Source organism: Ctenopharyngodon idella, chromosome 24, assembly GCF_019924925.1.
Source record: "Ctenopharyngodon idella isolate HZGC_01 chromosome 24, HZGC01, whole genome shotgun sequence".
In the NCBI taxonomy this organism is placed as follows: Eukaryota; Metazoa; Chordata; class Actinopteri; order Cypriniformes; family Xenocyprididae; genus Ctenopharyngodon; species Ctenopharyngodon idella.
The window spans coordinates 27296640-27312518 of NC_067243.1; the positions used below are offsets into that span (position 1 = coordinate 27296640).

Sequence of the window (15879 nt, forward strand, 5' to 3'; positions counted from 1 at the left end):
TCATACATTTGTCCTAAAAAAAAAAACAGCTGATCACGTCACATTGACATGTTCCATTGTCATTTACTCACCCTTGTGTCGTTCCAAACCCATAAGACTTTCGCTTATCTTTGAAACACACACTTGACGCACGAAAACAAACCTTATTGGTTGTCACGCATCAAGCAAGCACGTTTGAGTTTCCGTTTACTATATCTGATGTTCTGTTTATGTTAGCCTAAATTAAATCTGCTCATCATATAAAGCGACCGTGTCTCCATGTCTATTCATACAGATTATTGTTATGACGTCTTTATGAACTGTTTTAAAGCGTCAGAGTTTTGGGTGAATGGACTGTCAATGGATGGACAGAAATCTCTCAGGTTTCATTAAAAATATCTCCTTTGTGTTTCGAAGATGAACGAAAGTCTTTGGGAAGACAAAGTTGTGTAAATTATGACAATTTTAATTTTTGGGTGAACTAAAGTGGAGTTGAAATTTGAGGCAGCTGGTCAAATGAGACAAATAACCAATTTTTATACAAATAACCAAATCTTTTGTTTCAAATCAGTGGTTTGGATCGCGTAAACAAAGTTTACTAAAATCACTTTGGCGCTCCGAACCACTGATTCGAAACAAAAGATTTGTAAAGCTTCAAAGCAGTGTTTTGAAATCACCCATCACTAGATATAGTTGAAGTGTCGTCATTTTGTTTTTTTGGCGCACAAAAAGTATTCTCGCCGCTTTATAATATTACGTTTGAACCACTGTAGTCACATGAACTGTTTTAAATACGTTTTTAGTGCCTTTCTGGATGTTGAGAGGTTCAGTGACATTGCTGGCAATAGAGGCCTCACTGAGCCATCGGATTTCATCAAAAATATTTTAATTTAAAAGTCTTACGGGTGTGGAACGACATGAGGGTGAGTAATAAATTTTCTCATAATTAATTTTCATTTTTGGATGAACTAACCCTTTAATTAGAATATTTGCCCCTCATTGAGACGTTAAGCAACTTCTCCAGTGGCCGATTGCGTAAAGCACCTCACACTTAAGGCGTGACTTGATATAATCTCTTAAACAGTTCTCTAAAGGGAAACCGTTAAGTGTTTCACAACAGCGACCCAGGTTTTGCTGTTATAAAATTCTAATGTTGCCATGGACACGTTGTTTGTTAATGTTTTGAAATCGCCCATCACTAGATATTGTTGAAAAGTCATTATTTTGTTTTTTTGGCGCACAAGAAGTATTTTCGTTGCTTTATAATATTAAAGTTGAACCACTGTAGTCACATGAACTGTTTTAAATATATCTTTAGTATGTTTCTGGGCATTGAAAGTGTTAATTTTCTTGCTGGCTATGCAGTGAGCCATCGGATTTTATCAAAAATATCTTCTTCTTATGTCTTATCGTCTTATGGGTGCGGAACGACATGAGGGTGAGTAATTAATGACAGAAATTTCATTTTTGGGTGAACTAACCCTTTTTAGGTGCTTTATGCAACCAGGCACAGACATCCTTCTACCCCAGAAAACAAATGAAAGCATACAAAACTATGGAGGCATACTATTTTTTGTTAGTGGTTGCATATGCAAGTAGTATGAACTTTTGACAAAGTGGTCACTGCACACACAAGCATTATCCGACTCGGCTCCTCTCGACCTCTTTTCCTGCATTTTTCAGTTAATTTCTTGCATTTTTCCCCCTGATTAACAACAACTTTTGGTACATGATAAAAGCTCCTTTTGGTTTCTCGGTTTGATTGAATAGAGCAACCATAAACGACAAAAAACACAGGCATTTCATAGTGCTTCCCTATGTACAAAATCACTTCCTGCCCTCCATCTGCATTTCGTGTTATCATGTGCAAACAACCTATTGTACTGCTCAGATGAAGTCAAAGCATTGTGTAGCATAACATCTAGACCAGGGGTGTCCAGACTCGGTCCTGGAGGGCCACTGTCCTGCAGAGTTTGGCTCCAACCAGCTCCAAAACACCTGCCTAGTGTTTCTAGTATGCCTAGTTAGACCTTGATTAGCTGGTTCAGGTGTGTTTAATTAGGGTTGGAGCTAAACTCTGCAGGACAGTGGCCCTCCAGGACCAAGTTTGGACACTCCTGATCTAGACAGACTCTGAGCAGTGAAACATATGCAACTAAGATTATTCAATAAACTCTTTAGCTCTTTTATTATCATCATTTCGTCTCATGCTTCTGCCGTTCTCTGGCTTTCTCAGTCAAACTCTCAGGCTGATAGAAGACTTGTATCTTCTGGCAAGGATTCGGCGTCCGGGGCTGAATCTGATATTTCTGACATGGAGACCAATCCGAACTAACATTCTGGCATGATCTAACTAACATAACCGATAAATGACCTATGCTAAAATTCTATTATAAATAAACACTAAAAACTAAAACCCATCGTTTTAAATGCTACAAGAGAACTTAAGCATCACAACATTATAATGTACCGTACAACAAATGGATATTCATTTTGAGATTCACTAAAGATTATCTACATTTAACAGCGTAATTAAATTTATTAAATTTTAGTTCAATTTAAATTGAATGTTAAAAGTGTTAATTTGTGGCGGAACTGTTTTATGAAACAACTTCAAAGAACAGTTGCACAGATGTATAAAATTTTAATCTGTAAAAAGAATGTGTTTGTAATCTCAGAATGCAATCTTACAGTAAGTGTTTAAGTTCTGTATTTGACACTTAATGTAACAAACTTGCAGAGATGCTATCAATACTGCTGCTGTTTTGTTATCAGAGATTCAAAGAGGAAGTACTGGTTTAAAAAAAAAGGGTTACACCCTTACTATTAAAGCTTTGTTCATTCTGCAGATTTAAGTTACCCACAATGCATCTTGGTTTACCTTCTCTCCTGTGTTGACGCTTCCACAGTGCAGTTTGTTGATGTCCTCCTTGCACTTGTCCGTGAAGCCGCAGATCAGCCGGTAATCGCTGAACACTATACTGGCCATCTTGGTGATGTACTGGTTACACTGGTACTCTGAGATATTGGTGCGGTGATCAACTAAACACGACACCAGGTAACCCTTCCCACGTTCCTCAGCGGCACACTCCTTAATCTTGTGGGGAAAAATGATTAAACAAAATGACTTTGTGGTAGAGTTTGTGATAACAGTTAGTTTTCCTTTGCCACTTGCTTGTATAACTCACCCCATTGATGGACGTCTTGCACACCTCAATGGCCACAGACTCAAACTTTGGATCAGTTGTCAGATTCAGCTTGTAGTTCCACAGCAGCTAAAAGAAAGGGGACATGTTTTATTTGCCACACATCTTAATCTTACAGTACTGAATGAATTTGAATCTTTTTTTACCATGAGCAATAACAGCACTATTAATTTTATTACTTTTAATTATATTATTAAAAGATTAGTTCACTTTAAAACGTATTCAACTTACGAAGAAAGCATAACTGACGAAGTAGGAAGTAGCGCAAGCGCTTTGAACTGCAAGAGTTTTACACTTTTTTCGTAAGTAGAATATGGAAGGCAGTCTGGCGGAAGCTAGATATTTTACTTTATAACTTGTTAAAGATATTTTTCATACACAAACGCATCACTTCACTTCAGAAAGCCTTTATTAACCCCCCCCAGAGCCATGTGGAGTACATGTTTATGATGGATGGATGTGGATGGATGCACTTTCTTCAGCTCATACTCATTGGTTCCGTTCACTGCCATTATAAAGCTCGAATGCGTCAGGATATTTATTAATATTTCTCCGATTGTGTTCATCAGAAAGAAGAAAGTCATATACACGTTTCATTTTAAATTGAACTAATCCTTTAATAATTTAAAATAATAAACTTTATTAATGAGTCATTAGACTAACTTAAAAAAAAGTTTGTTCTGTTAAAACAAAACCACACAAAAAAAAAAAAAAAAAAAAAAAAGTCAAACCAAACAAAAACAAATTCAAAACAAAACAAAACAAATTATTTTATATGGTTCTATGTTTGTTTGTCAGATCAATGTCCAGGAAGAAAAGTGTGTAAAGACTTACATGATTGCAGTCTGTACCGATCTCTGTGTCCTAAAGAGAGATTAAGAAAAGAGTATAAATTACAAGTGTTCACACAGACAAAAGTAATGTTCAAGAGTACATGATTTTCAAGATCATCAAGCCCTGAATAATTAGGCTGGTTTCTGGTTCACCTGACCCCAATTATTTAGGGGCATTTTAAACATTTTTCTTGCATTCACAAACAGGTAGGAGGAGCACAGCTATATAACCAAATGCAGTCTTGAAGTGTGTTTTTAAAACTGCTTTTAACTTCACACTGTCTTAACACTTGTAGATCGTACAAAGTAGGAGAGTTTAACCTGTTAGCGTTCCACTGTACCGCCCGCGGTACACATACCTTTCAAAAGAGACCAAAACCATGCATATACTCCAAATGATTCAAGAACAGCATGCAATTTACTTTGGGTATGCCTTTTTTTTTTTTTTTTTTTTTTAGGCATTTCAGGCAAATTTTACAGGAATGCTAAGGTGTTAAAGCACTGGTGCTTCAAAGGGATTAAATTTAAAGACCCAAGAACAGAAAGTTTTACCATGTAAACTAAGCTAAAGCTACACTTAGCAATATCAAAGTTAAAAGAAGAAGAAGAAGAAAAAAAAAAAAAAAAAACAGTAGTGGCAGTTGTTGGACAACTCGTCTAATGTTATGGCAAGGTCATGACTGTTGGCAGTGTTGTATTTACTTTAAGGCTTACAAAGTGTATTTGCATTGATTTGTGACTCTGGGGAGAGGAGAGGTGCAAATTAAAACTAGATGCAAACAGATAAGAACTCAGGCCTCGCTCTCTTCCTGTTGCACATCCTGTGTGGACTGCTAATATTTGACATATGATCATCTGACAATCATTAGTCAAAGGCAAAGTGTAGAACCGTATAAAACTGCTGATAAAAGTTAAATATTTGATTACAAAAATTTCATTTTAACAACTTAATTACACATTAGGTTCTTTTTAACTTTAGATTTAGAAAGATTAAACAGAAGATAGTAAAATAAAATCAACATACATCCACATAGTACTAATGAAACTTTTGCTTTTTTAGCCTTGGTACCAAAACCCACATTTCAAACCGGTGGATGTACATTATATGGGCCATAGCATCATTATTTTACTCAAATGTTTATGTAAATACTGTGAGTCTCAATGAACAAAAGCACACTGTTGAAGACCAACATACCAAAATATGACCAACACGCTGGTCATTTGCATCTCAAACATACAACTTTCATTTTTGTACCATTATGACTCTCTTCCCTGTGCCATTCACAGAAGGAAACAAAAGGTTAAGCTTAACAGCAATGTTTGGCATGAACAAGATGAACAAGAACAGTATTTTGCAACATGACAGCTGACTAAGAATTTAAGTTTGACTAATGTGTGAGGGATTATGACAGAGTCACTGCAATCGCTGAAGAACGATAGAAAAATATGAAAAAATGAAAGCTATTTGACAAATCTTAAAGAACATGTCAAGAATTAAAGAGAAGTTCAACATCTGCAGAAACAGAGAAAGTATGTCATCAACGGCAGCTTAAAAGGCATTTTAATTACTTTTTATTCCTCCGCTAATAAAATCGCTCTTTGTGATGCGAAATGTCAGCAGCACTGAGAGCCAAGAAGTGATCAACATAACAGTAGGGTCTCCCTAACCATGATGACTTGATACTGATCTTTATTTGAACAGCTGAGAACAAGCCCAGACAGAGAGCGTCCTCGACATAGCACAGGACAGCTGTTAACGTCCCGCTGCAAATATCAAGCACGTAATTCTTGATTCCCATGGGGTGAAGGCCTTGATAAGTGTCACAATGTTACTAAAAACAGCATCTAAATCCAATCAAAGACAGAGAAACCTGCTTTGACCCCAGTCTGTGCTGAGAGCATCTTCTTAGCCTTTGATTGTTGCAACGGGGTTTACCAATGCTAAAAGGATTTAAAGAAACTCAAATACAGAGCTTCTCTGTGCAATTATGCTGCATCTGTCATATCTAATTCAAGTGAAAACAATAAAACAATGTTTATAACCCTGTATGATCACAACAAGATATCAGGAAACAACGCATACTGCTTACAGACCAGAAAAATCACTGTTAGAGGACACAATCTTGACCGTTGTCCCCTCAACATCATATGAATGGCCTGGCGACAAGATCTTTCCTCCAGCTGTGTCAGGCTTTTATTTTAGAAAACAGCATTTTTAAAAAGCCACCAGGGCCTTTTGCCTCTGGCAGATTATAAATAATGGAGGTAAACAAACGGTCTCCATTCAGTCTTTATTTTATTTATAAGAAACAATGAGGAACATTGTACGGCTAAATAATTGGCCTTACTGACAGTGTATTTTCTATAAGAGAAAGTCTAGAGATTCAGTTATAGAGAAATACATGGTAAACTCCCTGATATCTTTATGACATGCAATCATTCGGCAATAAAATGTAATAAACAGAGAAATAACATGAGCTAGATCAAGGTAGTGACCCAAAATAACCTATAACAACAATGAACAGCCGAGAAATAACCTCTAATGTGATGAACAGCTGAGAAATAACTTGTACTATGATTAACAGCTGAGGAATAACTGGTAATGTGATGAACAGCTGAGAAATAAGCTGCAATGTGATGAACAGCTGAAAAAAATGTGATGAACAGCCAAAGAACGAACCTGCAATGTGATGAACAGCCAAAGAAATGTGATGAACAGCCAAATAAATAACCTGCAATGTGATGAACAGCTGAGAAATAACCTGTAATGTGATGAACAGCCAAAGAAATAACCTGCAATGTGATGAACATACAATAACCTGCAATGTGATAAACAGCTGAAAAATAACCTGTCCTGCAATGTGATGAACAGCCAGAGAAATAACCTGCAATGTGATGAACATACAATAACCTGCAATGTGATAAACAGCTGAAAAATAACCTGTCCTGCAATGTGATGAACAGCCAGAGAAATAATCTGCAATGTGATGAACATACAATAACCTGCAATGTGATAAACAGCTGAAAAATAACCTGTCCTGCAATGTGATGAACAGCCAAAGAAATAACCTGCAATGTGATGAACAGCCAAAGAAATAACCTGCAATGTGATGAACAGCCAGAGAAATAACCTGCAATGTGATGAACAGCCAGAGAAATAACCTGCAATGTGATGAACAGCCAGAGAAATAACCTGTAATGTGATGAACAGCCAGAGAAATAACCTGCAATGTGATGAACAGCCAGAGAAATAACCTGTCATGCAATGTGATGAACAGCCAAATAACCTGCAATGTGATGAACAGCTGAGAAATAATCTGTAATGTGATGAACAGCTGAGAAATAACCTGCAATATGATGAACAGCCATAAGGGGCTTTTGCACCGAAGGAACCTTTTTTATAGTACCTATAAATGGGCGGAAATACCCGTTTTTTGGTGTGTTTGCACCGCAGGAACTGGGAACGATTTTAGTTCTAGGAAACGCTGTTTTGGGGGGACTAAATTAGCTCCTATTTCAGAGTAGGGTCTAACCCAGCACAACAGGAACTACCAGTGACATAAGAGTACGCCGAACGCATGCGAAACACTGAAACCCTCCATTTTTAAAAAGCTGTGCAAACTCAGTTTATAACCTATATATTTACCCCACGAACATGAAAAACAGTGATAGATGGACCAACGTCAAAGTCCGGGAACTTCTCAACCATTACGCCAAGGAGTTAAATACCACGTGACTTTGAGGGGATCAAGCGAAACATGATTATGTATTTCTGCTCAGCTAGCGACATTGTGCATTAGCTACATGGCAAATGCTATAATATGTTTTCATATACCGTTTACTTTTTGTTTAACAGTTCTCTCCAATAACGAATAAGATAGGATTGTTAAACAGATCGTAAACTAACAAAGAGCGCTATCAAAATAAAAGTCCCACACAATACCCAGAGTGGCAGGACGTAAGTGGCGGCCTAAGTCACTTAAGTTCCAACTGACGGCGCTAATGCAAACCAGGAAAATGGTCTTAGGGGAACATTTAGTTCTTAGAGGACTGCCCTGGTGGCTAGCTCCTATAACGACCCGGTGCAAAAGCTCCTATAGAAAATGACCCACCAACAACAGGCACTGGCTGCACAATCCAATACGAAACCAGAACCAACACCAAACCCACAATCAACACAAGTAAGAGGACACCCAGTTCTGCCAGTTAAGAACCAATCAACAAATGTTCTTAGTAGTGAAAGTGTTGTTTGTGTAATCAGTAACTAAGAACTAATTACATGACTCACATTACACAGACGGATCTCTCAGACCCTGATCTGACCAAACACTGCCAATGAACAGGACACTTCAGAAGCATTATTATAAAAGGATCTTATTGCTCCCACGTTTGTGATCATGCAATGATTGCAACGGTTTTATTGATTCAAAAGTCAGTGCTGTTTCACCAATGTCTAATCTTTGACACACAAATGGCAGTATTCACAAATCTATTTGTTAAATGAACTCTCTACAAATGAAGTCCCTAAAACAGTGCACAACCAGTCAGTCAAGTCTAACAACAAAGGCACCAGGTCTCTGCAGCAGAAAGGCAGTATTTCTCATATAATGTGAATATCCGCAAATACTGTGCAGAAAAAGTTAAGGTGTTTCAACCTACAGACTCTGCTAACAGGTATATGACAATGCATTTTTCTCGGAAGAGAGAGAGTGTGCATGATGTAACATAAGAGGCTCAGACTAGAATCTAATCAAATAATAAGCGACTGGCAAAATATCGGTCATTTTGTGATTATCGGTATCTGCGATAACAGTGGCCATCGAAAGTCGCCATGAAACATACAAGTCGACGGATTGTTTCTGCTGTATTGTGACGTAAATGCGAGTGTAACGCATTATACAAAAAGAAGAAAAAAGTAGGGCGGGGACTTGGTTCAATGCATCAGTTCGGTTGTTGATTGGATGTTGAGATGTGGGCGTGGCTGTCATGGAAGGGTGGCGTTTAAGGGCATTAAATGATTGGAGAAATCCAGCATATGTCACCAGAGATAAGATCTTCCGGTGAAAACGACAGACAAGTTATTAAATATTACACTGTCTTTTTTTAATTATGCGTATACAAGGATCGAACATTTGAAATACATCGATTTTCATTCACAAAATAAATTAGGTAAATTTTCATTTCATGCCAACTTCAACAGAAGTCATTCCACTAATATAATTTGCTAGCATTAGATATTTGACCACCCTGTTTTAGATATTGGTAGTCGTCATAAAAACATCTCAGCACGCGCGTGACGTCATAGCTGACTAAACACCGCATACTTGGCGTATCGGTGAGTACAAGGCAGCTTATTACGGGTTGAGGCACAGCTATAAACAGGAAACACATCTTCCCCCTCTATTAATCATGATAACCAGTTTTTAAAACCTTGAACACCCCAAAAACCTGCACGGATGTGACATTCAGGGGCCTTTTCCTGCCAAAACGTGTCTAGTTTCTAAATATATTACTAAATATCTTCTCACGTCAACAGCTATATAATTTGTATGATCTTCAACTTATGAATGTCGCAAAAACGCACAAAGACTCTGCAGGTCCAGATGTGTGTTATTATAACGCACTATGTAGACTGATGATCAGTCGATTCTGCACTATAACGCAGACGTTGCATATAAAAACAGTGTTTTCTTACGTCTTTTCGGTCCTGCAAGCACTCCAGGACGGCCAGGTTGTTGTTCCAGGAGTGTTTGGGGCAGATCCGGCTCACGTCCTCCCGACAGGCCGCCTCCTCTGCGAGCTTCCAGCCGCCGCTGCGACGAACCGACGAGGCCCCCTCCAACGCCATTGCTTTCCCGTCTCCCACTGGATTTTTACCTCTTTCGCTATTATCTGGGGCATTTTCACTATCTCCGTGAACTGATTTGGCTCCACGAGCAGAACAAATCGAGCAGGAGATGAATATCAACAGCAGCAGCAGCCGCTGCACACGTCTACACGCCGCCATCTTCGCTGAGCGAAATTACGAAACCTACTACGGCGAAGAAGGTGTTCATGAATATTAATTAGCACACGCTGACGTCGCTTCGTAGGCTTCCTGATAGTCCCAGTCTGGTTTATTAATATTCATAAGCTAAATCCGGCACACTGTAGTAGGATTCGTCAGTTCTCTGTGGAAGTAGTGCGGAATTACGGTATTCGAACAGCACACCGATCGGGTCTAACATTAGCCACGTAGACTAAATACACTTGGATCATTAGATGAAAGGAAGATAAGAGAGGGAATTAGCATTAAACAGGGAGTTCAGAAATGGGCAGGATTCAGAGGCCCGGACTTTTCTTTAATTGGTCAGATACGATGGGTCTGAGTATTTTAATATTTAAACTTTATACCGTGTATTCTCAATCAAACAACTATAAGTTTATTGCTGGTATTATTCAGCTGTAAATCATGATCCGGAACGTTGTTGCTGTTATTTACATGTTGATGTCACCTGGTAACTGTTGTTTATCTCAGCGTTGGTTTAGGATGGACCAATCACAATCGTTTGTGATTACTGGAAAATATTTATTTTAAATAATTGTATCGAGATTTCTTGTGTTGAATTTACATTTTATGTCAGACAATATTTCTGGAAATAACATTTAAATGACTTTATAATTTATAGAGCAAATGTATCTTCCAATAAAAAAATAAAAAACGTATGTGGTAGAATGCGCCCCCTGGAGGCAGACACATTTATTTCCTACAGGAAACTTTAGTTTTATTCATTCATATCTACATTTTGAAGGTTTGTTTGTGTATCATTCGCCTGGTTTATATGACATTTTATTCCTGAAAACATTGTGAAAACGTTTTTGTTTTTCTGTCTGTTGACTATTTTCTAATTTATCTAGGGATAAAAGAGAAATCCAAAAGCCCCTCTATAAACACCTTCAACTCTTAATAGCATGTTAATAAAATGAAGTGAGAATTTTGAACCTGGCTTTATCCAATGTTCATTTCTGTTTTGGAAATATATGCAAATAAGTGCATATTTAATTAGATAACACCTCATTTGCATTTTTAAACTGGGGAAAAGATGGTGATACTTAAATTTTTAACTGTCTTGCTTTAACTGATATTCAATTTACTATAGTAAAAAACTTTAAATTTTTAATTACCAAAAAGTTAACCACTGAAAATGCACTGTTTTTCCTAATGATTTTAATGTTCCAGTCCCTTAAGGTGTTTAATTAAGTTCTCACACACTGTCAAAGTATGTAGGCATTTATTATTTTAATAAAGTAATAAAACAACACTTACATATATACAATGAAAATAGTGAACAATGATCACTCAACTAAAACATTAAGAAAGCACTGATTTACACTTTTAAACAAAACATTTTTATAAAGTACACAACACAAAAAACAGGCTTTCGGTATAAAACATGCACACAGTGAATGGACAGTCTCAGACCAGCAGCAGCCACGCATTTGGTTTCCGCAAGATGATTATTCAGATGTTTGTTTGAATGTTTCCCTCAGTCTCACTCCCACTTATAGACCTTCAGCATCTTCTCAGTCAGAGAGGCCAGATAGCTGCCCTGGTTGGCCTGGAAAGGACAGATGTCCAGCACAGGGAGATCTGCGGGCATTTTCTGCAGCAGGGCACCAGTGCCGGCATCCCAGACCTGCAGAAATCAGTCAATGTTAGTCAAAGTCCATTAAAGTCACCATCAACCATCACTGACACAAACATTAACTTCCTTATGTACTGTTGTTTCCGCCACAAAATAATAATAAAAAAAAAGGTAATTGCGACTTTTTATAACTGAGTTTCTCACAATTCTGACTTTTTTCTTGCAATTACGAGTTTCTCACAATTCTGACTTTTTCCTCACAATTGCGACTCTCACAATTTTGACTTTTTTCCCCCTCGCAATTACGACTATCTCACAATTCTGACTTTTTTCCTCACAATTACGAGTTTCTCACAATTCTGACTTTTTTCCCCCTCGCAATTAGGACTATCTCACAATTCTGACTTTTTTCCTCACAATTACGAGTTTCTCACAATTCGGACATTTTCCTCACAATTACGACTATATCTCACATTTCTGACTTTTTCCCTCACAATTACGACTCTCACAATTTTGACTTTTTTCCCCTCACAATTACAACTATCTCACAATTCTGACTTTTTTCCTCGCAATTACGACTCACAATTCTGACTTTTTTCCTCGCAATAACAACTATATCTCACAATTCTGACTTTTTTCCTCGCAATAACAACTATATCTCACAATTTTGACTTTTTTCCCCTCGCAATTACGAGTTTCTCACAATTCTGACTTTTTTTCCCCTCGCAATTACGAGTTTCTCACAATTCTGACTTTTTTTCCCCTCGCAATTACGACTATATCTCACAATTCTGACTTTTTTTCCCCTCGCAATTACGAGTTTCTCACAATTCTGACTTTTTTTCCCCTCGCAATTACGACTATATCTCACAATTCTGACTTTTTTTCCCCTCGCAATTACGAGTTTCTCACAATTCTGACTTTTTTTCCCCTCGCAATTACGAGTTTCTCACAATTCTGACTTTTTTTCCCCTCGCAATTACGAGTTTCTCACAATTCTGACTTTTTTTCCCCTCGCAATTACGAGTTTCTCACAATTCTGACTTTTTTTCCCCCTCGCAATTACGACTATATCTCACAATTCTGACTTTTTTCCTCGCAATTACGAGTTTATATCTCACAAAGGGAACCATACGTATGTGATGTGTAACCAAATGAAACAGGATATTCAATGAGAAAAAGGAGCGCAGAGCTGCAGTGACAGGATGAAGAATGGTTCCTCACCATGGTGGAGTTGCTGGCCTCGTCTCCAGCACACACTAGCGTGGCTCCCTCTCCAGCTGGACTCTTGAAGACTCTGTTCTTGGTGAGTAACTTGCAGGAGGATCCAGCGGTGAAGGTCTGGACAGGCGAGCAGGAGCAGACGGGCGTCTGGTTGCTGTCTGTCTGAGGTGTCCGGCTCAGCTCCATTAAAACACAGCGCAGAGACGGGTTTGTACGACCTGGATGGCACAAAACCACATGATGCCAACGCTTTTAAAGATGCAACAAATCAAAAACATTAAATAAAATAATTAAACTGAATCCAGATAACCTTAAAATAGGAATGTATATTATAAACTACATGCTATAAATATAAGCAAATAATATCAGGGTTATTTTTAAAATATATAAAATTTGACATAACTGTATGAATCTATACAAGCAGCCATCATAATACTGATCAGCCCTGATTAAGAAGCACGGTACTTGAGCATTAGAGCAGAGTTCTTTCTGTACCTGGTCTGTATGTGACGAGGCAGTGTCTGCTCTCAGGCTCCACCTGTATGTCAGTGCAGTTGCCGGACTCTAGAGGCAGAATGTGAGGTGTGTACGTGGTTCCCTCTATGTGCTCCCAGAAGCATCCGCCCTCCAGCGTGCCGGCGATGAGGCCGCCACAGGGGAACGTGCTGGACGCGGCGCGCGGGATGTAGGAAAGAGACACCACCGGACAGCTACAATGACCAAGGGACACAATATCATCAACATATTTCCTCCACTGTTTGTACAGGACACAATCCAACAATACTAACATCATGCAGCAGTTTCACCTAGAAAAGACGATATACTAAAAGCTGACCTGGAGCGCAGTGGCGCCAGCTCCTGAACGTGAGTGCTGGTGTCCCGTGTGTCGTACACCAGCACAGAGCCGTTGCTGAGACCGGCGTAAATGTAGTTGTTGTTGTCGTGGCACCAGCAGCAGCTCCACACAGGTCTGCCCGTGTTGTAGGCCTGCACCACCGTGTTAGTCATCAAACTGTGAAGAAAACATACATGAAGCGATTTGTTGTAGCTTACATATTTTGCAACAGAATGTAGTGAACAACAGACGTGATGGCACCAGAGCTTCACAATAGACATTCTTTTGTCCCACTTTGATTAATACAAAAGAGTCTGATAGGACCCTCAACGCCCTCAACTAAATGACTATTGTAATCAGAACTGCCAAAGGTGGAGGACAGGAAAGATAACATCAACGGTCCATTAATGATAGGCCAATCTCATCACAAGCTGCCTTTGTTCACCTCAGCCGTCCATGCCTGAGTTCAAGGTGTGAATGACCATGGACTCTTAGGGCTGCCAAACTGGTTCTGGCTAGAGCACAGCAAGAACAAAGAAATGCTCAGAAAGAAAGACATTTTCTAAACATATTGGCTTGAAGTCACCAAAAATGGACAGGAATACTGTAAGGAACATCTCCTATACATCCTTTTACTTATCCAGGAAACTGTGCACACACAGTGGAAACCACACCTGGAATAAAAGCCAATGCAACTGCACCCACTGAGACAGAAGTGTGATACCTCAACCAATTCACATCAAGTTTGGACTCTACGAGTTCAGAACACTGCCACAAGGACTTTGAGAAAGGTTTAAAAAAAGAAATAAAGCATTTCCAAGGTCCTAAAGACATTGTTTTATTTAACTGTGTATTTTGGGACAATACAACAAGTTTCACAGGATGAAAGGTGGGCGTGTTAAGGGACGGACACCTGGAATGCTGTGACCCAATCACATCACCACATCAGGAAAGGTGGGGATTTGTAATCCCCTCCCCAACAGGAAGGAATAAAAGCTTCCCCAATTGAACAAACCCTCGTTCTGAGTTTCTGACCGGACGAGGGAAGAACAACAGCACGACCAAGGTGCGAGTAAACCTTACACCACACAGATCTTCAAGCAGCCCAAGTGCTTCTGCAGAGGACTTTGACTCCTGACCTGCATAACTCAAGTACCTCCAACCTACAGAAGATCCTACGGACCGACCACCATCTGACCTACAGTTCTCTGGATTACACAAAGACCTCCAGCACTCAGTGCAGCTCTGCAGCTGCTGAAAAGCAATCCAGTCTCCCACTGCACATGGAAGGATACCAGTGGACAACGTTTCCCATTCCCGGACTGATCACACGACCAAGTGAAACGTAAATATAAGCTAACCAAACCTTTTCCCAAAGGCCTTGGCATTAGGTTGTTGCTAAATGAGATTGCTATTTGTATAGAGACCGTTTATCTAGGGTCAGTGTACACAGATAGATACACCAGACACGTTACCTGTAGTCATAGTAAATGCTTATTTACTATTTTTAATACCAGCATCCAGAAAGACCACAACTGACTCCCTCATAGACTGCTAATTACCCATTCATGGCTTCGTCCAATCTGTTGCTCATCTACTTGGCATTGTTTTGTTAACATCCATTTGTGTTGTAGTTTCTGTTGGATTACTGATTCAATTCTCTTAGTAGTTTAGTCATTTTCCTTCGTAGTATTTAGTGAGTGTGATATTTTACTCTTGTGTATCTTTTTGTTAATAAATTCATTTTATTGCAAACGGTGTCATTCTTACGTTGATAATCAGAGGCTCTACAAGCTAGCCCGAATCTCACCAAATCCTTCAGATTGGTCAGATGATAAACTTCCTCCAATTTATAAAATTCTAATTCAATCAACAATCTTTCATGATTGTTCTTTATTGTCAAGGTGAGAATCCTGACTGGTGCCCCAAAATATTGGAAGGAATCATCTGACTCAATTTTAATATTAATACAAAATATTAATATTAATATTTAAGACCATAAATAACTACATTTGTGGTGCCCTCATGTGAGGCTAATCCAAAATCACTACAAGAATATGTAACATGAATGCAGAGTTTCTAGTCAGTTTCTCACCTTGTGAGCTTGATTGTGCTGTCGAAGGCCGCAGACAGCAGTAAACTGTCCTGGTGTTGGCTGAAGGCCAGTCCTCTGATCT

General features: G+C 38.8%; 2 protein-coding genes across 3 annotated transcripts in view; both read right to left on the bottom strand.

Moving 5' to 3' along the window:
* The window catches only part of glg1a (golgi glycoprotein 1a), a 36978-nt gene extending 26902 nt beyond the window's left edge, over positions 1-10076 (bottom strand). The window contains exons 1-4 of one of the 2 annotated variants that reach the window (XM_051883532.1): positions 9714-10076; positions 4020-4049; positions 3168-3254; positions 2861-3076 (exon numbers count right to left, since the gene is read on the bottom strand). In XM_051883532.1, coding sequence (XP_051739492.1) covers positions 2861-3076; positions 3168-3254; positions 4020-4049; positions 9714-10025 — 645 coding nt within the window. In that variant the 5' untranslated portion in view covers positions 10026-10076. The remainder of the gene's footprint in view (positions 1-2860; positions 3077-3167; positions 3255-4019; positions 4050-9713) is intronic. The other variant, XM_051883533.1, reaches the window with a different exon arrangement.
* Positions 10077-11272: 1196 nt separating this feature from the next.
* Positions 11273-15879, bottom strand: part of rfwd3 (ring finger and WD repeat domain 3) — a 15609-nt gene continuing 11002 nt past the window's right edge. Inside the window, exons 9-13 of the mRNA XM_051883571.1 lie at positions 15798-15879; positions 13703-13879; positions 13363-13577; positions 12868-13085; positions 11273-11694 (exon numbers count right to left, since the gene is read on the bottom strand). The exon at positions 15798-15879 is cut by the window's right edge and continues 69 nt beyond it. Coding sequence (XP_051739531.1) covers positions 11551-11694; positions 12868-13085; positions 13363-13577; positions 13703-13879; positions 15798-15879 — 836 coding nt within the window. The 3' untranslated portion in view covers positions 11273-11550. The remainder of the gene's footprint in view (positions 11695-12867; positions 13086-13362; positions 13578-13702; positions 13880-15797) is intronic.